This window comes from Cherax quadricarinatus, chromosome 25, assembly GCF_038502225.1.
Source record: "Cherax quadricarinatus isolate ZL_2023a chromosome 25, ASM3850222v1, whole genome shotgun sequence".
Lineage (NCBI taxonomy): Eukaryota > Metazoa > Arthropoda > Malacostraca > Decapoda > Parastacidae > Cherax > Cherax quadricarinatus.
This window is the reverse complement of record NC_091316.1, coordinates 30,509,599-30,537,056: the sequence shown is the minus strand read 5'-3', so window position 1 is coordinate 30,537,056 and position 27,458 is coordinate 30,509,599. Positions and strand designations below refer to the sequence as shown.

Below are 27,458 nucleotides of genomic sequence, written 5' to 3'. Positions count from 1 at the left end.
CCACCAACACTCCCACCAACACTCCCACCTACACTCCCACCTACAGTCCCACCAACACTCCCACCCACACTCACACCATCACCCTCACCAACACTTCTATGTACACTCGCACCTACACTCCCACCAACACTTCCACCTACTCTACCACCTACACTCCCACCAACAGTCCCACCTACACTCCCACCTACACTCCCACCAACACTCTAACCAACACTTCCACCAACACTCCCACCAACACTCCCATCTACTCTCCGACCAACACACCCACAAACACTCCCACCAACACTTCCACCAACACTCCAACCTACTCTCCCACCTACCCTCCCACCAACAGTCCCACCTACAGTCCCACCAACACTCTAACCAACCCTCCCACCAACACTCCCACCTACTCTCCCACCTACACTCCCACCAACAGTCCCACCTACACTCCCACCTACACTCCCACCATCACTCTAACCAACACTCCCACCAACACTCCCACCTACTCTCCCACCTACACTCCCACCAACAGTCCCACGTACACTCCCACGTACACTCCCACCAACACTCTAACCAACACTCCCACCAACACTCCCACCAACACTCCCACCTACACTCCCACCTACACTCCCACCTACACTCCCACCAACACTCCCATCTGCTCTCCAACCAACACACCCACCAACACTCCCACCTACTCTCCCACCTACACTCCCACCAACATATGCAATAATTTCGCCAAAATCAATCTGAACCTAACGAAAAAATATATCTCACTGTGTTTGTTTAATATTAAATTATTATAAACAAATCTAAAATATATTTAATTGGGTTAGGATAAAATAAATTGAGCTTGTTATAATAAGGTTAGGTAAGTTTTCTAAGATTCTTTTGGGGCAAAATTATACATTTTTACATTAACATTATTGAAAAAATATATCTTTAAACGTATACGAGAAAATTTCAGAATGGAATTAATTTTAAATGAGTTCTTGCTAACTGACCAGTTTTACATATTCGGCACGACATATATATATATATATATATATATATATATATATATATATATATATATATATATATATATATATATATATATATATATATATATATATATATATATATATTACATAACTAACTTCTGGTAGGCCACATAAATTCTGGAATCCTACATATGTTTTGGAAGGTCAAATAATTTCAGGAAGGTCACATACCTAACTTATGAAATGCCACATAATTTCTGGAACGTGCCATAACTTTTAGAAGTCCATGTAACTAATATCTGGAACACCATATAACTAACGTCTAGAAGGCCACATAACTTCTGAAAGGTCACATAACTAACTTTGGAAGGTTACATAACTTCTGAAAGTCAAAATTACTTCTGACAGGTCACATAATTTAGAAAGATCACAAAAATAACTTCTGAAAGGCACATAACTTCTGAAAGGTCACATAACTAAGTTCTGGAAGGCTACATAACTTCTGGAATGCCACATGCCTAACTTCTGAAAGGCCACATAACTAATTTTTGGAAGGCCACATAACTTCTGAAAGGCTACTTAACTTTTGGAAAGCCACGTAACTAACTTTTGGAAGGCTCATAACTTATGGAAGACCATATAACTAATTTTTGAAAAGCCATATAACTTCTGAAACGCTACATAACTTCTCTAAGGTCACATAATTAACTTCTGGAAGGCTACATAGCTTCTGGAATGACACATGCCTAATTTTTGAAAGCCACATGACTAACTTTTGGACGGTCACATAACTAACTTCTGGAAGGTCACATAACTAACTTTTGAAAAGCCACTTAAGTAACTTCTGGAAGGCTATATAACTTATCGCAGGTAATATAACTAGCTTCTGGAAGACATGTAGCTTCTTGAGCGCCACATTCCTAACTTCTGAAAGTCCACATAACTAACTTCTGAAAGGCCACATGACTAACTTCTGAAAGACCATATAACTAACGTCTGGAAGGCCCCATAACTAACGTCTGGAAGGCCACATAACTAACTTCTTGAAGGCGACATATCTTCTGGAAGGTCACATATCTAATTTCTGGAAGGCCATATAACTTCTGAAAAGCCACATAACTTTTGGAAGACCACATAACTAACTTTTGAAATGCTACATAACTAACTTTTGAAATGCCATCTAACTAACTTCCGGAGGGCCACATAACTAATTTCCGGAAGGCCACATAACTAATATCTGGAAGGCCATACACTTAATTTCCACAAGGCCTCATAACTTCTGAAAGGCCACATAACTAACTTCTGGAAAGCCAGATAACTTCTGAAAGACTACATAACTAACGCTAGACTGGAGTCTGCCTTTGTGTATAAAGTACTTTGAACTCTGATGCCGAGTTTGCAGGTTGGAATACTGCGACTAGCTAGGGATCGAACCCCAGATATTTTAGCACACCTTCCGAGAAACCAGCCAAAACTCCGAGTAGCCTTAGACTAAGTGGCTATCAATGCTTCAGACATCAGGAGGCCAGCACCACTTGACATGTCACTCCTGATGCCAGCACATACGTTGCCATGGAATCTACTGGACTAATTTCATTCTACTCCCATTAGGAATATCGGTCTTATCAAGCAGTATATATATTAAAAGTCACGTAAGTTCCCCAGACTTATAATAACACGTTCACTTTTCCAATATAAACATGTTATTAAAAGACGGAGGAACTTACAAGCCTTTTAATGCTTCCACGAACGAGTGGTACTGGGCGCCTGATGTTTGAAGCAGTGATGGCTCAGTAGGTTAAGGTGTCTTGGAATTTTGGCGGGCTTCTCGGGAGGCATGATAAAATATCGGGAGTTCGATCCTCGGCTAGTAACCACACGTTAAAGGTTGCATGTCAACCTTTTGTAAATGTGTAAATATTTTTTTTTTTTTGCCTGAGTCAGTTGTCCTACTGCGTTGTGTATCTCATTCTTTTGTGCTGCCATCATTGCTAATGTACTGGATGGTAAATGACTATTATAAGTCACATCACAGGAATAACTGCTATGCAAATGAGCTAGAAATTACACACATTGTGGAAGTCATAACTCAGACAAAACTGACAGCGTTTGGTAAAATGTAATAATAAACAAAGTTCATTCCCAAATAGCTTATGGCTCGACAGTCAAGTGTTTAGCAACAAGTTTATAGGGCCACTGACGGCTTACATTGTGTCGAGTCCTAGTGGCTGGAGCGACTCAGGAAACACATTATGAGGTAGAACTCACTTTGTGACCCACATAACTCCGGGTTCTCAGCCTCGACAGCATACTTGAACTTCGAGGTCGTGTTGTCTGCGTCCCACACCTTAATATCCACAACAGAACATTTCTTTGTGGTCGGCTCTGTCGGTGACGTCGGCACCTTCATGGTCGTCGGCGCAGTCAGCGCCTTCATAGACGTCGGCAAAGTTGGCACCCTCATGGTCATCGGGGAAGTCGGCACCTTCGTGGTCGTCGGGGAAGTAGGCACCTTCGTGGTCGTCATCGGCTGCGTGGTAGTGACCACATATGCACCTATAGGCATAAGTATTCCACAAGTCATAAAACATTATACGTAACACAGCGACACAGTCATGACTCTGGGCAACACAACACAAAATCAATATTCGTCAAGTTCAGCATAGTGAAGCCCCTTTGTTGTCTTCCATAGTTACTCTTTTATGTATTTTTTTTAACACGCTGGCCGTCTCCCACCGAGGCATGGTGTCCCGAAAAAGAAACAATTTCACCATCATTCACACTATCACTGTCTTGCCAGGAGCACGAAGATACTACAGTTTAATTGTCCAAACAACAAACATCCCAATCCCTTCCTTTAGAGTACAGGCATTGTACTTCCCACATACAGGGCTCAAATCAAGCTAACTGTTTTTTTCTGAAGCCCTCCACAAAATGTTACTTTGCTCTCACTCCAACACCTTGTCAGGTTCCAAAATCCATTTGTCTCTACTCACTCCTATCTAACACGGTCACAGATGTCTCCTGGATGTCCAAGCCCCTTACACAGACAACCTCCTTTACTCCCTCCCTCCATCCATTCCTAGACCAACCCCTACCCAGCCTTCTCTCCATCACAGATTTATACACCCTCCAAGTCATTTTATTTAGTTCCACCCTATTTCAATGACCAAACCATCTCAGCAACCCTTTATCAGCTGTCTGAATAATACTTTTACTAACTCTACATCTCCTAATCTCCAAACTACGAAATCTTTACATAAAATTTACACCACACATTGCCCTCAGACACAACATCTCCAGTGCCTCCAGCCTCCTTCTCGTTGCAACATTAACAACCCATGCTTCACAACCATATAAGAGTGTTGGTACTATTATACCATCATACATTCCCCCTCTTTGCCTCCATGGCTAACGTTCTTTGTCTCCACAGAAACCTCAATGCACCACCTACTTATTTTCCTTCATTAATTCTATGGTTCACTTCGTCTTTCATAGACCCATCCGCTGACAGGTCCATTCCCAAATATCTTAACACATTCACCACTTCCATACTCCATCCCTCCAACCAGATATGCAATCTTTCATTACGTAACTCGTTTCCAACCCTCATCACCTTGCTCTTTCATGTGTTAATTTTTTAATTTCCTTCTTTTTACATACACTCTCAGATTCGTCTATTAACCTTCGCAACTTCTTTTTAGAATCTCCCAAAAATACAGTGTCATCAACAAAAAGTAACTGTGTCGACTACCACTTTGTATTTGATTCTGAATATTTTAATCCCGCCCCTCTCTCCAACACCCTAGTATTCACTTCTTTTACAACCCCATCTACAAATATGTTAAACAACCATGGTTATATCAAGCATCCCTGTCTAAGGAGTACTTTTACTGGGCAGTAATCTCCCTCTCTCCTACTCACCCTAACCTGAACCTCACTGTCATCATTAAAACTCTTTACAGTATTCAATAACTTACCATATATTTCATATATATTATTTGCTTTTAATTTTTTTTATTATTACATGTTGGTAAAATATTCAACACATTTCATCGTATGTGTGCATATATGTGAACATATATTTTTACAACATAATTTCTCTCTCTCTCTCTCTCTCTCTCTCTCTCTCTCTCTCTCTCTCTCTCTCTCTCTCTCTCTCTCTCTCTCTCTCTCTCTCTCTCTCTCTCTCTCTCTCTCTCTCTCTCTTTTATTTTTTTACACAAGGTTTGACTAGGTTAGGTTAGGATCCCTGGCTTTATTGACAATCTGTTTACAAGTTAAGGATTCCTAACTTTATTGACAAGCTAAGAGCTGTTACCTACATCAGCTCATTTGAAAAAAAATTTATTGTTATGAAACATACAAGTAGGGAACAGGTTGAAGTTGGAGCCATCTGTGGGCCAGCATTTTCATTTAATCAACTGACTTTATCTCGTTGACATCATAATGCTGTACTAATGTGTTTCAGACCTGAGTCATCCTGGAGATAAATGATCTCAGATGGAGTGATGTTCTGGAGAAGGGTGCAGCCAGAGTGAAGTTGCTGCTTTCTGCCCGTCTTGTGGCATAAAAGCTTGTTTCACGCTGTCCTCGAAGTGGATCCAAGTGTGGTACTTTGACAATATTGGCCTTGTACATAACAGTAAGGCCACCCACATCCCTCCTGAGTTAAAGGCTCTGCTGAAATGACAGGTCTATCCAGGATGGGTCCAGGCGAGAGATGAGACGTCTTGCTCTTTTCTCTACTCTGTCAAGCAGTTGCAGATGAGGGGGGGGAGGAAGGCAAACCAAGAAAGTGGAGCATACTCAAGGTGTGAGCGTACTTGTGCCTCGTACAGAATCTTGCAACCCCTACTGTCAAGCAGATGTGAGATATAGCGAAGTGCTGTAAGCTTCCTGGCTGCCTTGTTTGCAAGATTTACAACATGGTTCTTCATGGTCAGTTTAGAGTGAAGTTTCACCCCAAGGATATCAACTTCTCCCATTCACACTTACTACTGCACTGGCATTACCATCATGGTGCCTAGAGACCACCATCATTTGTGTTTTCTCAGGTGCAAATGTTACTTGCCATCAGTTTCCCCAAGGTGATATAGCTCTTAGCTGGTGATTGATGTAGCTTAGAGCAGTTGGCATTCTTCTCTCATATAAGTGAATGTCAGTGTACAGTCGTCTGTACATGGGATTCTGAGATGAGATGAAGAAGGTCATTGAATTAGACATTATGGCAAGTGTTCCTTGTGGAACACTTGTCCTAATAGGATGTCTTGCTGATTCTGTTCCATTGAGAACTACACTTAGAGATCTACCATGAAGGTAATCACTGAGGAGACATAGCGTAGAGCCTGCAATTCCAAGTGCTTGCAGTTTTGCAAGAGGTCCTGGTGCCACACTCGGTCGAAAGCGCCAGCAATGTCCAGTGCTACCACACAGCTGAATTTGGATTCGTCCAGTGACTGGTGCTATTTAGTAGAGAGGTTTAACAGCAGATCAGCAGCAGAGTAACATTTCCTGAAGCCACATTGACGGTCACAAAGTAGTGAGTGGTAGTCAAAAAACTCTGTCATTTGCCTTGAGATTATTATCTCAAGGATCTTACCAGTGATTGACAGGAGTGACACTAGTCTGTAGTTGCTGATTTCTGCTCTGCTCTTCTTTTTGTGAACAAGGACTACATTTGCCAATTTCTACAGACAGGGCCAATTACACTGTACTAGGCAGTGTTGAAAGATGCGAGTTAGAGGTGCTAATAGCTGGTCTGCACATCTTCTCAGCAATCTTGGGCTCAACTTGTCTGGGCCCACAGCTTTTTCTTGGTCAAGCGATTTAAGAAGGAAATGCACCTCCTCCTGCCTTATTGTCACCACTGACAGTTTTGACACAGTTCTTGCAGCTAGCCAAGGAGGATCCCTTGCTGGATCAGGAACTTGCATTTTGGTAGCAAAATGTTCGGCAAAGAGGTCTGCTTTCTCTTGACTACTAGTAGAGGTGGTCCCATCCTGTCAGTTTGGAGGTGAAATGAGTTCATCAGGCAGATAACCTTTTCTGTTCTTGACCAGAGACCACCAGGTTTTGGAGCCTACTCTACCTGATGCTAGCTTTCTTTTTGTGTCCACCTCCCATTTAGCGATGTCCCACTTTTGAACGTCACCGATATGCCTACAGGCTTGCCTGTGGGAGTTCCTGATATAAGTGGTAGGTTGTCTCTTATACCTTCGCCATGCCTTGTACTTAGCAGTAGCAGCCTCTCTACAAAGAAATCCAAACCAAGGCTGATCTGTAAGCTTCGTCACATACATGTATTTCCGGTGAGGAATGTGTTCTTGTTGTGGATTAAGGATGTGTCCAGTGAAGGCTTTCACTTGGTTGTCAACATCCCCTTGGAGAAGAACATTCCAATCGGTGGTGGCGAGCTCAGAGCAAAGGGCTGGCCAATTACCTCTTTCCTGCAGCCAGGTTGTGCGTGTGGACTCCTCACCTCGTTCTGTTGGGATCTTAAGTTTCGTAAAAACAGCCTTGTGGTCACATGATACAACGTAGCCGAGGGGTTGACAAGTGACTATACCGTCTGCCAGATCACTCACTATTGGGTCAAGGGAGGAGCCAGAGATGTAAGTAGGGAAATCAACAGTTTCTCATGTCAAATACCGCAAGAAGGTCATCAAAGTACCTCTGTATAAGGTGTTGGTTGAGGTCACCAACAATTATATGTTGACAGTTGTGATGGAGCAGAAGGGAGTTGATGGGGTCTGCATGTTGCCACTGAGGTCTGTACATTGCACATGCTAGTACAGAGGTACTAGTGTTCGTGCAGAGCTAGAAGAACATCATTTCAAGATGAGTAGGGATGGCAACGTCAATGGCTGGGCATGTACTCTTTTAGAGAAGCACACACCTCCTCCTCCTTGCCCTTGCCTGTCTCTTCTCATCCATGAGGTGTAGCCAGCGATTCTTTCAAATTTTCTCTCTCTCTCTCTCTCTCTCTCTCTCTCTCTCTCTCTCTCTCTCTCTCTCTCTCTCTCTCTCTCTCTCTCTCTCTCTCTCTCTCTCTCTCTCTCTCTCTCTCTCTCTCTCTCTCTCTCTCTCTCTCTCTCTCCCTCTCTCTCTCTCTCTCTCTCTCTCTCTCTCTCTCTCTCTCTCTCTCTCTCTCTCTCTCTCTCTCTCTCTCTCTCTCTCTCTCTCTCTCTCTCTCTCTCTCTCTCTCTCTCTCTCTCTCTCTCCCTCTCTCTCTTCCTCTCTCTCTCCCTCTCTCTCTCTCTCTCTCTCTCTCCCCATCTCTCTCTCTCTCTCTCTCCTCATCTCTCTCTCTCTCTCTCTCTCTCTCTCTCTCTCACTCGCTCTCTCACTCTCTCTCTCTCTCTCTCTCTCTCTCTCTCTCTCTCTCTCTCTCTCTCTCTCTCTCTCGCTCTCGTACCTGTAATAATGAGAAGCACCAGCATTGTCCACCATCTTCTCTCGGTTACCATGACAACACAGCGTCCACCGTTATCATCTGCAAAATAATTAATTAGTTATAGTCAGTTGTTGCCGATATAATACGAAAACACCTTAATGAGCATAATTTAATGAATAAACCTCAATACAATTTCACTAGAGGATGGACACTACAGCATGAACCGAGGGGTCATCCCACCTAGATACCCATCACCTGCATGGTTTATACAACAGGGCAGCATGGTTTATACAACAGGGCAGCATGGTTTATGCAACAGATCGCCCTTACCTATCGGAACTACTGGACCACTATGACAAAGTCTTGGATGCTGTGGAGGACAAACAAATTGCAGATGTAGTATACAAAGACTTCTCGAAGCCTTCGACATATGCGATCATGGTGTAATAGCGCACGAAATGCGTGATAAAAAAACAACAGGAAAGGTTGGTAGATGGATCTATAACTTCCTAACAAATAGAGCACAAAGAGTAATAGTAAACAGAGCAAAGTCTGAGGCGGCTACAGTAAAAAGTTCTGTTCCACAAGGTACAGTATTTGCTCCCATCCTGTTCCTCATTCTCGTATCTGACATAGAAAGAGATGTCAGTCATAGCGCTGTGTCCTACTTTGCAGTTGACACGCAAATTTGCATGACGGTCTCATCCAGTGAAGACACTGCAGATCTCCAAGTGGATATCAACCAAATCTTTAAATGGGCCGCAGAAAACAATATGAAGTTCAATGAAAAGAAATTTAAATTACTCCACAATAGAAAACTTTAGGAATTAAGACTGTACTGGAGTATAAAATAAATTCCAACCACACAATAGAGCGAAAAACTAATATGAAAGACCTGGGAGTAATAATATTAGAATCTCACTTTCAAATAACACAACAATGTATTTACTATACCTGCTAGGAAAATGACTGGATGGATAATGAGAACCTTCAAAACTAGAGATGCCAAGCCCATGAAGATTCTCTTGAAATCGCTTGTTATCTCAAGGCTGGACATTGCTGTAAACTAACAGTCAGGTATATTCTCTGTATGTTCTCAAAATCTGCGAAATTGCAGACCTGGAGAATATACAGAGAGCTTTCATGGAACGTTTAAGTGCGATAAAGCATCTAAATTACTAGGAATGGTTGAAGTTTCTTGATTTGTACTCCCTGGAACGCAGGCGAGAAAGATACATGATAATATACACCAGGAAAATTCTAGAGGGACTAGTCCCAAATATGCACACGAAAATCACTCCTTACGAAAGCAAAAGATTCGGCAGGAGATGCAACATATCCCCATTGAAAAACAAGGGTGTCACAAGTTCACCAAGAAACAACACAGTAAGTGTCAGGGGCCCAAGACTGCTCAACTGTCTCCCAGCATACAAAAGGAGGATAACCAATAGACCCCAGGCTGTTTTCGAGAAGGCGCTGGACAGGCACCTAAAGTCAGTACTTGATCAGCCAGGCTGTTGTTCGTATGTTGGTGTACGTGCAGCCAGCAGTAACAGCCTGATTGATCAGTCCCTGATCCACCACGAGGCCTGGTCAAGGACCGGGCTGAGAGGGCGTTGACCTCAGGAACACCCTCCAGGTATACTCAAGGGCCACATTGTGTCAAATTCACTGACCTTTAATATTTGAAACAGCGGAAGAGGATAAAGAATATGATTTTTTTTATTTAATAAGTAAGTAAGTAAGTAAGTAAGTAAATTTATTCAGGTATACACAATACAGTTACATAGAATTATCATACATAGCAGCATATGTGTAGAGAACCTAGGATAACCCAAAAAAGTCAGACAGAGTGACTTATTTCCATTGGGGTCCTTTTACCTTATTATTATAATATAAAGGTTATAATATTTTCTTATTATTCTATAATGAAGATAACATCTTATTATCATACTAAAAAGACTATCTACTACACGAGGGTCATTAAGACTATCTACAATACGAGGGTCATTAAGACTATCTACTACCCGAGGGTCATTACGACTATCTACAATACGAGGGTCATTACTAGGGATAAGGTAAAATTTACACGTATTTTAGCTAAAAAATAGAAAATCATTCCCCTCCCTTTCTGTTGCTTCATTCATCAGACACTTTTTGGCAGTCTTCTTGAACTGGTTCAAGCTATGACTGGCCTTGACATTTGTGGGTAGTCTGTTCCATTCCTTTATTGCTGTACAATAAAAGGTGTTTGAAGCCTGGCCACTGACTGTGGGTACTACAAAGTTGTGCTCTCTCCCCCTAGTACTATGATTGCTTTGGTTCCCAACCTTGACAAAATTGACAGCAAGATATTCTGGACACTGTTCGTGAGCAATTTTATAAACATGATTTAGCTTCAGTTGTTTTACTCTGTCTTCAACATTCAGCATATCCAACTGCTGTAATTCATCCTGGCCTACATGTTCTCTTGGTCCCAGCCCCAGGATGAATCTTACGATTTTGTTCTGGGTGATTTGCAGTCTATCTTTCAGTTTTTTTGTCAAGGCAGAGTACCAAGAAGAGCAAGCGTAATCCATATGGCATTGTATAAGGGCTAGACATAGGGTCCTGCGAGCCTCAGTAGGTAGACACTGTGCTTGTCTATACAGGAACTTCAGCCTGGCATTCGCTTTCTTTACTACACTGTTCCCTATCAATTCTCCTGACATGCATGGGTCAAAGGGGATTCCCAGATATTTAACTGATGAAACCAAAGTGATGGACTCCCCATTACACTGAACATTAAAATTATTTACCCTTCTCAGTTTATGTTTCGTTCCAAAGAGAATGGCTTCAGTTTTCCCTAGGTGTAATGATAGTTTGTTGTCTACTAACCATTTGCTGCAGGACTCCAGTTCCAGTGTTAAAACATTAGCAATATCTTGTGGGTCTTTACCTGTCACTAACAGAGCACTGTCATCTGCATACAGTAGGAGTTTGCACTTGACACTGATAGGCATATCATTGACATAACATAAGAATAGTAAGGGACCCAGAATACTACCTTGGGGAACTCCACATGTTATCGGCAGGGGTTCTGATTCCGTTTTGTTGATTTTGACTATTTGTCTCCTGTTGCTAAGGTAGGACTTAAACCAGTCTACAGAACCTATACCGATAGCTTGAAGTTTCTTACATAATATATTGTGGTTGACAGTATCGAAGGCCTTTTGCAGGTCTAAGGTTACCATACCTATGAGGTTCCCTTTTGACATTTCAGTTCTCAGGTAATCCATCAGATTAATAAGGGAGGTATCGGTTGAGTAGGATCTTCTAAAGCCCGATTGATAGCTATGGAGAATGCTGTTGTCATTAAGGTACTTAACTACTTGAGAATACACCGCCCTCTCCAGAATTTTAGATATTATACTGAGTATACTAACAGGTCTATAGTTGCTTACATCAGACCTATTATTTTTCTTGAAGATAGGAGTAACTCTGGCCTCCTTGAACCCCTCCGGTACGGTATTAGTGGTGATTGATAGATTTATTATGTGAGCAATAGGGATTGACAGTTCAAAAGCACCATCTTTTAGGAACTTAGACGGGATGTTATCAGGGCCTGTGCTCTTAGTTGGGTTTAACCTGCTTAGTTCTTTTTGAATGAAGTCATGAGATACACTTACTAGTTGACAACTGTTTGGGGTTACCCCTTTATTGGTATAGTATGTTTGAAACTTATCAGAGTCTGTGTTAAAGGTATTTGATGCAGCTGGTAGTTTACTTACTAGTGTTGATGCAACAGATGTGTAGTAGGAATTAAAGCAATTTGCCACCTTAGATGTTTCGTGGCATACCTCATTATCGATAGTGAGTACTATGTTAGACCTATCTACTGGCTTATGGCTATACCCCAACTGTTTTAGTTGTTGCCAGAGCTTTCTGGGGTTATGCTTATATTCTTCAATTTTTGAGCAATAGTGCTTTGCCTTTGCTCCTTTTATAAGCCTCTGTACTCTGTTCCTCACCCTTTGGAATTCATTTAGTGCTGCAATATCCTGTCTGTTTGCTTTAAATCTTTTTAGCAGCTGGTCTCTGAATTTCATATTATCTAATATCTCAGTAGTCATCCAGGGTTCAGTTCTTCGTTTAATCCTAACCTCTTTAACTGGTGCAATATTATTAAGAATGGTAGTGAACATTGTTTTGAATTTTTCCCAGGCATCGTTTACGTCCGTGCAACTTGTTATCTCTGTCCAGTCACAATTGTGTAGCCTATTTACCAGTGTTTCTTTACTGTAGTTTCTAGTTGACCTCATTTTTATTGTCCTGTGTAGGCCTATCCTATCCCTAGTGATTTTCCTGGTGCAGTAAATGATGAAATGATCACTAAGACCTGTGGTAATGACGCCTGACTGACTAATGTTCTCAGCGCGGTTGCAAAGTATGTGGTCAATTAGGGTGGCTGAGAACTGTGTGATCCGGGTTGGTTTATTAATTAGTTGGGTGTAGCTATTTAATCCTAGAATTTGCTTATACCTTTTGCATAGCCCGTTATTTTGTTGCTGAAAACAGATATTGAAGTCGCCCAGTATTATTGTTTCGCAATTGCTTTCAACTCCGGACAAGACTCTGGAAAAGTCTTCTAAGAACTGGTCCTGGGTAGGAGGGCGGTAACTAGTTCCTACTAAGATGGGTTTGGTCTTGGGAAGCAGCACTTCAAACCATAGAATCTCCAGTTTATTGTTATTTAAATCAGGTCTTGGGTTGTAAGCTAAGTCATTTCTAATGTAGGCACATACTCCACCGCCCTTTCTGTTCCTATCTAAGCGTTTTATATTGTAACCTTCTATTTTGACCTCGTCGTCAGTCACCGTATCATCCAACCAAGATTCAGAGATGGTTATAACTGCCGCCCTAATTTTGTTAGCTAGAATCCTAATCTCTGCCAATTTAGGAAGAAGTGATCTTGCATTGACATGAATAAAGTGAAGGCCTGTTTTCATAAAACAATCATAATCATCAATATATGGCAATGGGTCATTTGTATTAAAATTAGGTAAATCAATGTCATCACTGCTAAAGGGTAACTGTGCCAAAGTGCATTTGTTACACACAAAATGAATTCTGGCACCGTTGCTATAATTGTACATACATCCATCATGCACCCACCCCTTACACATTTTACATAAGGTGCCTTTTCTGTTTTTCATGCGTACTTTAGTACAGTGTATGCATCTGTTTGGTAGTGTTTGAGATAATAATGGCTGTATTGTCTCACATTGACCTATGTATGCATTACATATGGAGTTAAGGTTATCATCCCTAGCTACTAGACCGTCATTATTGCCGTCATTTATCTGTCTGTTTTGCCTCTGCACAATAGTTTGAGGTCCTGGATTAATTTGGATATCACCACTTAAGAGCGCTACAATAAGAGCTGTGTGCCATTGTTTTTGTTTGGGTATGCGGTGTTGCCATACCTTGCGGCGATAGTGAGGTTTACTTTTCTGGTAGGATGGCAACTGTTGGGCTTTTACTGTCCAGGGCGCTGTTACTCCATTCACCTTTTCCAACCCCCATGACTGATTTCTTTCTTCATGGAATTGAAGAAGAAATATAAATATAATTATGGCAGCCTGTACCCCTCTAATGCCTGCCATTTTCACTCTTCGCTCTTTTACTCATATACAATAATATTTATTTCTCTTTTCCAGTCCCTAGTACACTTAGTATCTGCTTTAATTACACTGAATTACTAGTAAAATTTCCTCTTCAAAACCCTCTTCACTGCTCACTTTTCCCTTAACTTCACAACACCCTTACATTTAACCCCTTATTCACCCTCCCCTACCCACCTCACTTCACAGTCTGGCTTCACCAATTAACTTCTAACTCCTTTCCATTCTGGTAGACCAGAAAGGTTTAATCAATGGTTTTATCCTTCCAAATCCCCCTCAATTCCATTTATCGGGGGTTGTGTCGTGTTGTTGTCTCCTGACCTGTTTTGCTGACTCAGCCATTTTTAAAACACTGAGGGGAGTAACACCACCTGACTTTCCTTGAGTTTATAGATATATTTGGCTTTTTCTGCTATGATTCTCTCACTGTACACTGGTCAGCTGAATATAGGTCAGCTACTAAAATATTAACCTTGACTATTTAACTATTCACTTCTTTCCCACGACTGGCACTGAGGGATAACCGTCCTATACCTTGGAGTTTTGTACTGTTGATTTGACGATGTCTCCTGTGTTTCCCTCTCGTTAGCACTGGTACAGGTGATATGATGGTGGTACAGATATGATGCTACTGTCAACAGATGAACGTCAGTAAAGATGAGAATTTCACTTCGCTAGTTGTACGTCTGGCAGTAGCTGCTGTTTGAATGCCGGTCAGCCATGTTTAAAGGCTCAAATCTTTCCCTCGTTTGGCACTGACGAAAAAAGTCCTACAGACCTGGCATTTCCTTGGAGATTTAGTTGATCAGGATTTCTGCCATGTTGTCTTCCCGTTAAACACTGGTGCAGTTGATATGGAGGTCAGTTATTTCATTTAGTGGAAAACGTCTTGTGTCTGGTTCACGTCTGGCAGCAGGTCTGGTACTTGAATGCCGGTCCCTCTTCTGTCATATTTAGTCCATTTCGTTGTCGTCACCGTCAGTTTTTATGTAACTATAGTTAACTTGCATGTTGTTGCAGCAGTACTTGCAAATTTGGCCATCACTGGAGTTCGGATAGGCCCAGGGGACGGCAAGATATAGGAGCAGCCTTGTTGCTGCTTGCTGCTCAAGGAAAGTACTAAATCTTGTGGTAAACCAACTACAACACTGTCAGGGAAAGTACTAAACCTTGTAGTAAACCAGCTGGTAATACTGTGAGGGAAAGTACTAAACCTTGAAGTAAACCAACTGATAACACTGTCAGGGAAAGTACTAAACCTTATACTAAACCAACTGTTAACACTGCCAGGGAAAGTACTAATCCTTGTGGTAAACCAACTGGTAACATTGTCAGGGAAAGTACTAAACCTTGTAGTAAACCAACTGGTAATACTGTCAAGGAAAGTACTAGACTCTGTAGGAAACCAAATGGTAACACTGTCAGTGAAAGTACTAAACCTTGTGGTAAACCAACTGGTAACACTGTAAGGGAAAGTACTAAACCTTTTGGTAAACCATCTGGTAATAATATCAAGGAAAGTACTAAACCTTGCAGTAAACCAACTGGTAACACTTTCAGGGAAAGTACTAAACCATTTGGTAAACCAAGTGGAAACACTGTCAGGGAAAGTACTAAACCTTATAGTAAACCAACTGGTAACTCTCTCAGGGAAAGTACTAAACCATTTGGTAAACCAAGTGGAAACACTGTCAGGGAAAGTACTAAACCTTATGGTAAACCAACTGGTAACACTGTCAGAGAAAGTACTAAAACTAGTCGTAAACCAACTGGTAAAACTGTCAGGGAAAGCACTAAACCTTGTGATAAACCAACTGGTAACACACTGTCAGGGAAAGTACTAAAACTAGTCGTAAACCAACTGGTAACACTGTCAAAGAAAGTACTAAACCTTATGGTAAACCAACTGGTAACACTGTCAGGGAAAGTACTAAACCTTGTGGCAAACCAACTGGTAACACTGTCAGGGAAAGTACTAAACCTTATGGTAAACCTACTGGTAACACTGTCAGGGAAAGTACTAAACCTTGTGGCAAACCAACTGGTAACACTGTCAGGGAAAGTACTAAACCTTATGGTAAACCTACTGGTAACACTGTCAGGGAAAGTACTAATCCTTGTGATAAGCCAACTGGTAACACTGTCAGGGAAAGTACGAAACCTTGTGGTAAACCAACTGGTAACACTGTCAGGGAAAGTACTAAACCTTGTGGCAAACCAACTGGTAACACTGTCAGGGAAAGTACGAAACCTTATGGTAAACCAACTGGTAACACTGTCAGGGAAAGTACTAAACCTTGTGGCAAACCAACTGGTAACACTGTCAGGGAAAGTACTAAACCTTGTGGCAAACCAACTGGTAACACTGTCAGGGAAAGTACGAAACCTTGTGGTAAACCAACTGGTAACACTGTCAGGGAAAGTACTATACCTTATGGTAAACCAACTGGTAACACTGTCAGGGAAAGTACGAAACCTTGTGGTAAACCAACTGGTAACACTGTCAGGGAAAGTACGAAACCTTGTGGTAAACCAACTGGTAACACTGTCAGGGAAAGTACTATACCTTGTGGCAAACCAACTGGTAACACTGTCAGGGAAAGTACTAAACCTTATGGTAAACCTACTGGTAACACTGTCAGGGAAAGTACTAAACCTTGTGGCAAACCAACTGGTAACACTGTCAGGGAAAGTACTAAACCTTATGGTAAACCTACTGGTAACACTGTCAGGGAAAGTACTAATCCTTGTGATAAACCAACTGGTAACACTGTCAGGGAAAGTACGAAACCTTGTGGTAAACCAACTGGTAACACTGTCAGGGAAAGTACTAAACCTTGTGGCAAACCAACTGGTAACACTGTCAGGGAAAGTACGAAACCTTATGGTAAACCAACTGGTAACACTGTCAGGGAAAGTACTAAACCTTGTGGCAAACCAACTGGTAACACTGTCAGGGAAAGTACGAAACCTTGTGGTAAACCAACTGGTAACACTGTCAGGGAAAGTACTAAACCTTATGGTAAACCTACTGGTAACACTGTCAGGGAAAGTACTAAACCTTATGGTAAACCTACTGGTAACACTGTCAGGGAAAGTACTAAACCTTGTGGCAAACCAACTGGTAACACTGTCAGGGAAAGTACGAAACCTTGTGGTAAACCAACTGGTAACACTGTCAGGGAAAGTACTATACCTTATGGTAAACCAACTGGTAACACTGTCAGGGAAAGTACGAAACCTTGTGGTAAACCAACTGGTAACACTGTCAGGGAAAGTACGAAACCTTGTGGTAAACCAACTGGTAACACTGTCAGGGAAAGTACTATACCTTATGGTAAACCAACTGGTAACACTGTCAGGGAAAGTACTAAACCTTATGGTAAACCTACTGGTAACACTGTCAGTGAAAGTACTAAACCTTATGGTAAACGAACTGGTAACACTGGTGATATTTACCAGCTAGACAGTTCGCTATCAGTATGTGAGTGTGGGGGATTGGGCGGGGTTGTTGAGGGGTGTGGGGGTTGGACGGGAGTGTTGAGGGGTGTGGGGGTTGGACGGGAGTGTTGAGGGGTGTGGGGGTTGCACAGGGGTGTTGAGGGGCGTGTGGGGTTGGACGGGGGTGTTGGGGGTTGGACGGGGGTGTTGAGGGGTGTGGGGGTTGGATGGGGGGTTGAGGGGTGTGGGGATTGGACGGGGGTGTTTAGGGGTGTGGGGGGTGGACGGGGGTGTTGAGGGGTGTGGGGGTGGACGGGGGTGTTGAGGGGTGTGGGGGGTGGACGGGGGTGTTGAGGGGTGTGGGGGTTTGACGGGGGTGTTGAGGGGTGTGGGGGTTTGACGGGGGTGTTGAGGGGTGTGGGGTTGGACGGGGGTGTTGAGGGGAGTGGGGGGTGGACGGAGGTGTTGAGGGGTGTGGGGAGAGGACGGGGGTGTTGAGGGGTGTGGGGGGTTGGATGGGAGTGTTGAGGGGTGTTGGGGGTTCGACGGGGGTGTTGAGGGGTGTGGGGGTGGACTGACGTTTTGAGGGGTGTGGGGGTGGACGGGGTTGTTGAGGCTTGTGGTGGGTGGACGGGAGTGTTGAGGGGTGTGGGGGGTTTGACGGGGTGTTGAGGGGTGTGGGGGTTGGACGGTGGTGTTGAGGGGTGTGGGGGGTTGGACGGGGATGTTGAGGGGTGTGGGGGTTGGACGGGGGTGTTGAAGGGAGGGGGGTGGACGGGGGTGTTTAGGGGTGTGGGGGGGTTGGACGGGGGTGTTGAGGGGTGTGGGGGGTTGGACGGGGGTGTTGAGGGGTGTGGGGGTTGGACGGGTGTGTTGTGGGGAGTGGGGGGTGGTCGGGGGTTTTTAGGGGTGCGGGGGGTTGGACGGGGGTGTTGAGGGGTGTGGGGGATTGGACGGAGTGTTGAGGGATGTGGCGGGATGGACGGGGGTGTTAAGGGGGGTTGACGGGTGTGAGGGGTTGAATTGGATGTTGAGGGGTGTGGGGGTTGGACGAAGGTGTTGAGGGGTGTGGAGGTTGGACGGGGATGTTGAGGCGTATGGGGGGTTGGACGGGGGTGTTGAGGGGTGTGGCGTGGTGGACGGGGGTGTTGAAGGGTGTGGGGGGTTGGACGGGGGTGTTCAGGGGTGTGAGGTTTCGACGGGGGTGTTGAGGGGTGTGGAGGGTGGATGGGGGTGTTGAAAGGTGTGGGGGTGGACGGGGGTGTTGAGGGGTGTGGGGGGATGGAAGGGGGTGTTGAGTGGTGTGGGGGTGGACGGGGGTGTTGAGGGGTGTGGGTGGGTGGACGGGGGTATTGAGGAGTGTGAGGGTGTAGACAGGAGTGTTGAGGGTGTGGGGGGACGGATGTTATGAGGGGTGTGGGGGTGGACGGGGGTGTTGAGGGTTGTGGGGGTGGACGGGGGTGTTGAGGGGTGTGGGGGGATTGACGGAGGTGTTGAGGGGTGTGGGGATGGACGGGGGTGTTGATGGGTGTGGGGGTGGAGGGGGGTGTTGAGGGGTGTGGGGGTGGACGGGGGTGTTGAGGGGTGTGGAGGATTGACGGAGGTGTTGAGGGGTGTGGGGATGGACGGGGGTGTTGAGGGGTGTGGGGGGGTCGACGGGGGTGTTGAGGGGTGTGGGGGGTTGGACGGGGAGGTTGAGGGGTGTGGGGGTTGGACGGGGATGTTGAGGGGTGTTGGGGGTTGGACGGGGGTGTTTATTGGAGTGGGGGTGGACGGGGGTGTTAATGGGTGTGGAGGGTTCGACGGGGGTCTTGAGGGGTGTGGAGGATTGACGGACGTGTTGAGGGGTGTGGGGGTGGACGGGGTTGTTGAGGGGCGAGGGGGGTGGACGGGGGTGTTGAGGGGTGTGGGGTTTGGACGGGAGTGTTGTGGGGTGTGGGGGGTTGGACGGGGGTGTTAAGGGGTGTGGGGGGTTGGACGGGGATGTTGAGGGGTGGGGGGTGGACGGGGGTGTTGAGGGGTGTGGGGGTTTGACGGGGGTGTTGAGGGGTGTGGGGGTTTGACGGGGGTGTTTAGGGGTGTGGGGGGTTGGACGGGGGTGTTGAGGGATGTGGGGGTTGGACGGGGTTGTTGAGGGGTGTGGGGGTTGGACGGGGGTGTTGAGGGGTGTGGGGGGTTGGACGGGGATGTTGAGGGGTGTGGGGGTTGGACGGGGGTGTTGAGGGGAGGTGGGTGGACGGGGGTGTTTAGGAGTGTGGGGGGTTGGACGGGGGTGTTGAGGGGTGTGGGGGGTTGGACGGGGTGTTGAGGGGTGTGGGGGTTGGACGGGGGTGTTGAGGGGTGTGGGGGGTTGGACGGGGGTGTTGAGGGGTGTGGGGGGGTGGACGGGGGTGTTGAGGGGTGTGGGGGGTTGGACGGGGGTGTTGAGGGGTGTGGGGGGGTGGACGGGGGTGTTGAGGGGTGTGGGGGTTGGACGGTGGTGTTGAGGGGTGTGGGGGGGTTGGACGGGGATGTTGAGGGGTGTGGGGGTTGGACGGGGGTGTTGAGGGGAGGTGGGTGGACGGGGGTGTTTAGGAGTGTGGGGGGTTGGACGGGGGTGTTGAGGGGTGTGGGGGGTTGGACGGGGGTGTTGAGGGGTGTGGGGGTTGGACGGGGGTGTTGAGGGGAGTGGGGGGTGGTCGGGGGTGTTTAGGGGTTCGGGGGGTTGGACGGGGGTGTTGAGGGGTGTGGGGGGTTGGACGGGGTGTTGAGGGATGTGCGGGGATGGACGGGGGTGTGAAGGGGGGTTGACGGGTGTGAGGGGTTGAATTGGAGGTTGAGGGGTGTGGGGTTGGACGAAGGTGTTGAGGGGTGTGGAGGTTGGACGGGGGAGTTGAGGCGTATGGGGGGTTGGACGGGGGTGTTGAGGGGTGTGGCGTGGTGGACGGGGGTGTTGAAGGGTGTGGGGGTTGGACGGGGTGTTGAGGGATGTGCGGGGTTGGAGGGGGGTGTTATGGGGGGTTGACGGGTGTGAGGGGTTGAATTGGAGGTTGAGGGGTGTGGGGTTGGACGAAGGTGTTGACTGGTGTGGAGGTTGGACGGGGGTGTTGAGGCGTATGGGGGGTTGGACGGGGGTGTTGAGGGGTGTGGCGTGGTGGACGGGGGTGTTGAAGGGTGTGGGGGGTTGGACGGGGGTGTTCAGGGGTGTGAGGTTTCGACGGGGGTGTTGAGGGGTGTGGAGGGTGGATGGGGATGTTGAAAGGTGTGGGGGTGGACGGGGGTGTTGAGGAGTGTGGGGGGGTGGAAGGGGGTGTTGAGTGGTGTGGGGGTGGACGGTGGTGTTGAGGGGTGTGGGTGGGTGGACGGGGGTATTGAGGGGTGTGAGGGTGTAGACAGGAGTGTTGAGGGTGTGGGGGGACGGATGTTATGAGGGGTGTGGGGGTGGACGGGGGTGTTGAGGGTTGTGGGGGTGGACGGGGGTGTTGAGGGGTGTGGGGGGATTGACGGAGGTGTTGAGGGGTGTGGGGATGGACGGGGGTGTTGATGGGTGTGGGGGGTGGACGGGGGTGTTGAGGGGTGTGGGGGTGGACGGGGGTGTTGAGGGGTGTGGAGGATTGACGGAGCTGTTGAGGGGTGTGGGGATGGACGGGGGTGTTGAGGGGTGTGGGGGTGGACGGGGGTGTTGAGGGGTGTGGGGGTAGAATGGGTGTTGAGGGGTGTGGGGGGGTGGACGGGGGTGTTGAGAGGTGTGGGGGTGGACGGGGGTGTTGAGGGGTGTGGGGGTAGAATGGGTGTTGAGGGGTGTGGGGGGTGGACGGGGGTGTTGAGAGGTGGGGGGGTTGGACGGAGGTGTTGAGGGGTGTGGGTGGGTGGACGGGGGTGTTGAGGGGTGTGGGAGGTGGACGGGGGAGTTGAGGGGGGTGGGGGTGGGCGGGGGTGTTGAGGGGTGTGGGGGTGAACGGGGGTGTTTAGGGGTGTGTGGGGTTGGACGGGGGTGTTGAGGGGTGTGGGGGTTGGACGGGGGTGTTGAGGGGTGTGGGGGTGAACGGGGGTGTTGAGGGGTGTGGGTGGGTGGACGGGGGTGTTGAGGGGTGTGGGTGGTGGACGGGGGTGTTGAGGGGTGTGGGGGTGGACGGGGTGTTGAGGGGTGTGGGGGTGGCCGGGTGTGTTGAGAGGTGTGGTGGGTGGATGGGGGTGTTGTGGGGTGTGGGGGTGGACGGGGGTTTTGAGGGGTGTGGGGGTGGAAGGGGGTGTTTAGGGGAGTGGGGGTGGTCGGGGGTGTTGAGGGGTGTGGGTGGGTGGACGGGGGTGTTGAGGGGTGTGGGAGGTGGACGGGGGAGTTGAGGAGGGTATGGGTGGACGGAGGTGTTGAGGGGTGTGGGGGGTGGACGGTGGTGTTTAGGGGTGTGTGGGGTTGGACGGGGGTGTTGAAGGGTGTGGGGGGTTGGACGGGGGTGTTGAGGGGTGTGGGGGGTTGGACATCAACCAGATAACTGCTGCAGCATATGGGCGCCTGGCAAGCCTGAGAATAGCGTTCATCCCGATACCTCAGTAAGGAATCGTTCAATACTGTACACCGTGTACGTCATGCCCATACTGGAGTATGCAGCACCAGTTTGGAACCAACATCTGGTCAAGCAAGTCAAAAAATTAAAGAAAGTGTTAGGGTTTGCAACAAGGTTAGTTCCATAGCTAAGGGGAATGTCCTACGAAGAAATGTTAAGGGAAATCGGCATGACGACACTGGAGGACAGGAAGATTAGAGGAGACATGATAATGACATTCAAAACACTGCGAGGAATAGATAAAGTGGAAAGAGACAGGATGTTCCAGAGATAGGACACAGAAACAAGCGATCACTATTGGAAGCTGAAGACTCAGATGAGTCAAAGAGATGTTAGGAAGTATTTCTTCAGTCATAGAGTTGTCAGGAGGTGGAATAGTCTGGTAAGTGATGTAGTGGAGGCAGGAACCATACATAGGTTTAAGACGAGGTATGATGAAGCTCATGGAGCAGGGAGAGGGAGGATCTAGTAGTGACCAGCGAATAGGAGGGGCCAGGAGCTGAGTCTCGACCCTTGCAACCACAATTAGGTGAGTACACTTCTATTCTACACAGTGGGGAGTGTTGGTGGGGAGGTGTTGGAGGGGAAGTATTGATGGGGGATTGTTGGTGTAGGTCTTGATGGAGTTGTTAGTGGTGAGTGTTGGCAGTATCGTATCTACCGAAAATAGCGCCTATGGCAAGCACTGAAACTGCGCTCCTGTCCAAACATCTCACACCCATCTTTCAGATAACTTCTCCATAAAATCAGTTCAAAAATACAAATCAAGCCCATTAAGAAAATTCTTGACTACTGTGGAAAATTGCATTTATCTGAATGTAACTCATTATGTACATAACAGTAAATGATAACAAAGATAATTATTATTTATCAAAGTTACATAGACAAGTAGGAATTTGGGACACCTAGGTCGCAAAAATGTCCCCCTTCGATACCTACAACTATCATATCCACAAGTTGCTCTAGACCTATTAATTACAAATGAAATATGTATCACCAGGAATTCTGGTAAATATATAAATTTGTGGACTGTATATTAAAATTAATAAATGATTATATATATATATACATATTTACATAACAGAAGGAGAATATATCTTAATATCACTCACCAATTTGACTGGAGATTAAGGTGTATCATACTCAGAAAACCACACTGTCTATCCATGAAAATAACACTGGCCAGAGTTACAAACATAAACAAACTTATCTGAGGTTCCTGGAGCTGTCTTGTCCAGTCGCCTGATATCTCAAGTTATGCAGGAATGCACATCCAACAATTTCGGCTCCTATTTGAGAGGTGTCAGCCCAATTTTAACCTCTAGAGCACGAAAATTCTTCCAATTATTCACTAACGTTTGTGTTGTCTCTTTCAAACATGGCGAGTCTCCTATGCACAGGCGCAGAATTTCCCATTTTTTATAACATAAATTTTATTAAATACAGTATGGCCATCTATTTACATATAACTACTGTATTTCTGGAAAATATATACAGCATTTTCCACACTGCGGCCGGGTCAAATTGCTCATTTGACAATGGTGGAGGACCTGGGTACATATAGGATCTGGCATCCACACAGCGACATATTACACAAGATTTAATCACCCTTTTTACATTTTGCTGTCCTTGTGGAATCCAGAAAGTTTCCCTAATACAATTTAAGGTATCTTGTACCCCACCATGCATTACATTTTTATGGGCATTTAGAACAATTAAATTTGTTAGATGATGAGTTTTGGGCAGTAAAATAGGGTGTTTAGCATAATCACCCAATTCAGCATTTTGTAATCTGCCTCTGCACCTAATTACATTGTTCTCTAAATACAGCCCCAATTTCTCTATTATGGAACCTTTCACAATTTTTCTTTCCATTTTCAATTAATCTCATTTCCATAGATTTCTTCTTGTACCCTCTTTATCCAATATTAAAGAGGATGTGAAAACTTATATGAGATATTCATCTTGTTTAGAAATTTAAACACCAACTTAGTTACATTGATTAGTTTGGGTAAAGAGTAATACCTATTTATATCAATGGCTAAGGGAGGACAAACTATTGGAGCGGTGGTCACTGTAATTTCAACAGGAGTAATATACGCCTTTTATACAGGCCAATTAGCTTTATTTACCAACCAGCTCGGTCCTTTAAACCATGATACAGCATTTACAAATTTAGCATAAGATAAACCTCGAGACAAGAAATCAGCTGGATTCTCCTCACCTGGTATATGATTAAATGTTAACATATTCTGACCCAAACCATTACACTTCTCTTGCATCTGATTAATTTCAGCGGCTCTGTTTTGTACGTACACAATTTTACTGTTTCCATTACGAATCCATTGTAAGGATACCTCATTATCAGACCAAATTACAGTGTCACTAATATTTATCTCCTGCAACTTATTTCTTAAATAATTAGCTAATTTAACACCTACATAAACGGCTGTTAATTCCAACTGAGGCAAGGTACGTTATTTAATTGGAGACTCTTTAGCCTTAGACATAACAAGAGAAATAACACTATTATATTGAAGGTAAGCAACTGCTCCATATGCCAATTTTGAAGCATCACAAAAAATGTGGAGTACATTTTTCCCATTTGGATTGGCCACCTGGCGCGGGAACTCCAACATTGGAATTTTTTCATAATCACCAATTAATTCATCCCACCTGTTAATGAATTCCTCAGGTAGAATTTCATCCCAAGCACATTTAAGTTTCCATTCTTCCTGTATTAATAATTTCCCTCTTATAGTAAGGGGTGACACTAAACCTAGTGTAAGTAAGTAAGTAAGTAAGTAAATTTATTCAGGTATACACAAATACAGTTACATAGAATTATCATACATAGCAGCATATGTGTAGAGAACCTAGGATAACCCAAAAAAGTCAGACAGAGTGACTTATTTCCATTGGGGTCCTTTTACCTTATTATTATAATATAAAGGTTATAATATTTTCTTATTATTCTACAATGAAGATAACATCTTATTATCATACTAAAAAGACTATCTACTACACGAGGGTCATTAAGACTATCTACAATACGAGGGTCATTACTAGGGATAAGGTAAAATTTACACGTATTTTAGCTAAAAAATAGAAAATCATTCCCCTCCCTTTCTGTAGCTTCATTCATCAGACACTTTTTGGCACTCTTCTTGAACTGGTTCATGCTATGACTGGCTTTGACATGTGCGGGTAGTCTGTTCCATTCCTTTATTGCTGTACAATAAAAGGTGTTTGACGCCTGGCCACTGACTGTGGGTACTACAAAGTTGTGCTCTCTCCCCCTAGTACTATGATTGCTTTGGTTCCCAACCTTGACAAAATTGACAGCAAGATATTCTGGACACTGTTTGTGAGCAATTTTATAAACATGATTTAGCTTCAGTTGTTTTACTCTGTCTTCAACATTCAGCATATCCAACTGCTGTAATTCATCCTGGCCTACATGTTCTCTTGGTCCCAGCCCCAGGATGAATCTTACGATTTTGTTCTGGGTGATTTGCAGTCTATCTTTAAGTTTTTTTGTCAAGGCAGAGTACCAAGAAGAGCAAGCGTAATCCATATGGCATTGTATAAGGGCTAGACATAGGGTCCTGCGAGCCTCAGTAGGTAGACACTGTGCTTGTCTATACAGGAACTTCAGTCTGGCATTCGCTTTCTTTACTACACTGTTCCCTATCAATTCTCCTGACATGCATGGGTCAAAGGGAATTCCCAAATATTTTACTGATGAAACCAAAGTGATGGACTCCCCATTACACTGAACATTAAAATTATTTAGCCTTCTCAGTTTATGTTTCGTTCCAAAGAGAATGGCTTCAGTTTTCCCTACGTGTAATGATAGTTTGTTGTCTACTAACCATTTGCTGCAGGACTCCAGTTCCAGTGTTAAAACATTAGCAATATCTTGTGGGTCTTTACCTGTCACTAACAGAGCACTGTCATCTGCATACAGTAGGAGTTTGCACTTGACACTGATAGGCATATCATTGACATAACATAAGAATAATAAGGGACCCAGAATACTACCTTGGGGAACTCCACATGTTATCGGCAGGGGTTCTGATTCCGTTTTGTTGATTTTGACTATTTGTCTCCTGTTGCTAAGGTAGGACTTAAACCAGTCTACAGAACCTATACCGATAGCTTGAAGTTTCTTACATAATATATTGTGGTTGACAGTATCGAAGGCCTTTTGCAGGTCTAAGGTTACCATACCTATGAGGTTCCCTTTTGACATTTCAGTTCTCAGGTAATCCATCAGATTAATAAGGGAGGTATCGGTTGAGTAGGATCTTCTAGCTATGGAGAATGCTGTTGTCATTAAGGTACTTAACTACTTGAGAATACACCGCCCTCTCCAGAATTTTAGATATTATACTGAGTATACTAACAGGTCTATAGTTGCTTACATCAGACCTATTATTTTTCTTGAAGATAGGAGTAACTCTGGCCTCCTTGAACCCCTCCGGTACGGTATTAGTGGTGATTGATAGATTTATTATGTGAGCAATAGGGATTGACAGTTCAGAAGCAACATCTTTTAGGAACTTAGACGGGATGTTATCAGGGCCTGTGCTCTTAGTTGGGTTTAACCTGCTTAGTTCTTTTTGAATGAAGTCATGAGATACACTTACTAGTTGACAACTGTTTGGGGTTACCCCTTTATTGGTCTAGTATGTTTGAAACTTATCAGAGTCTGTGTTAAAGGTATTTGATGCAGCTGGTAGTTTACTTACTAGTGTTGATGCAACAGATGTGTAGTAGGAATTAAAGCAATTTGCCACCATAGATGTTTCGTGGTATACCTCATTATCGATAGTGAGTACTATGTTAGACCTATCTACTGGCTTATGGCTATACCCCAACTGTTTTAGTTGTTGCCAGAGCTTTCTGGGGTTATGCTTATACTCTTCAATTTTTGAGCAATAGTGCTTTGCCTTTGCTCCTTTTATAAGCCTCTGTACTCTGTTCCTCACCCTTTGGAATTCATTAAGTGCTGCAATATCCTGTCTGTTTGCTTTAAATCTTTTTAGCAGCTGGTCTCTGAATTTCATATTATCTAATATCTCAGTAGTCATCCAGGGTTCAGTTCTTCGTTTAATCCTAACCTCTTTAACTGGTGCAATATTATTAAGAATGGTAGTGAACATTGTTTTGAATTTTTCCCAGGCATCGTTTACGTCCGTGCAACTTGTTATCTCTGTCCAGTCACAATTGTGTAGCCTATTTACCATTGTTTCTTTACTGTAGTTTCTAGTTGACCTCATTTTTATTGTCCTGTGTAGGCCTATCCTATCCCTAGTGATTTTCCTGGTGCAGTAAATGATGAAATGATCACTAAGACCTGTGGTAATGACGCCTGACTGACTAATGTTCTCAGCGCGGTTACAAAGTATGTGGTCAATTAGGGTGGCTGAGACCAACAGCCTCA

The 27,458-nt window shown here is 44.9% G+C and overlaps 1 protein-coding gene across 1 annotated transcript in view; it reads right to left on the bottom strand.

The window, feature by feature from the left end:
- Positions 1–27,458, bottom strand: part of LOC128689939 (uncharacterized) — a 105,922-nt gene that overhangs the window by 54,838 nt on the left and 23,626 nt on the right. Inside the window, exons 2-3 of the mRNA XM_070088687.1 lie at positions 8,383–8,460; positions 3,234–3,521 (exon numbers count right to left, since the gene is read on the bottom strand). Coding sequence (XP_069944788.1) covers positions 3,234–3,521; positions 8,383–8,434 — 340 coding nt within the window. The 5' untranslated portion in view covers positions 8,435–8,460. The remainder of the gene's footprint in view (positions 1–3,233; positions 3,522–8,382; positions 8,461–27,458) is intronic.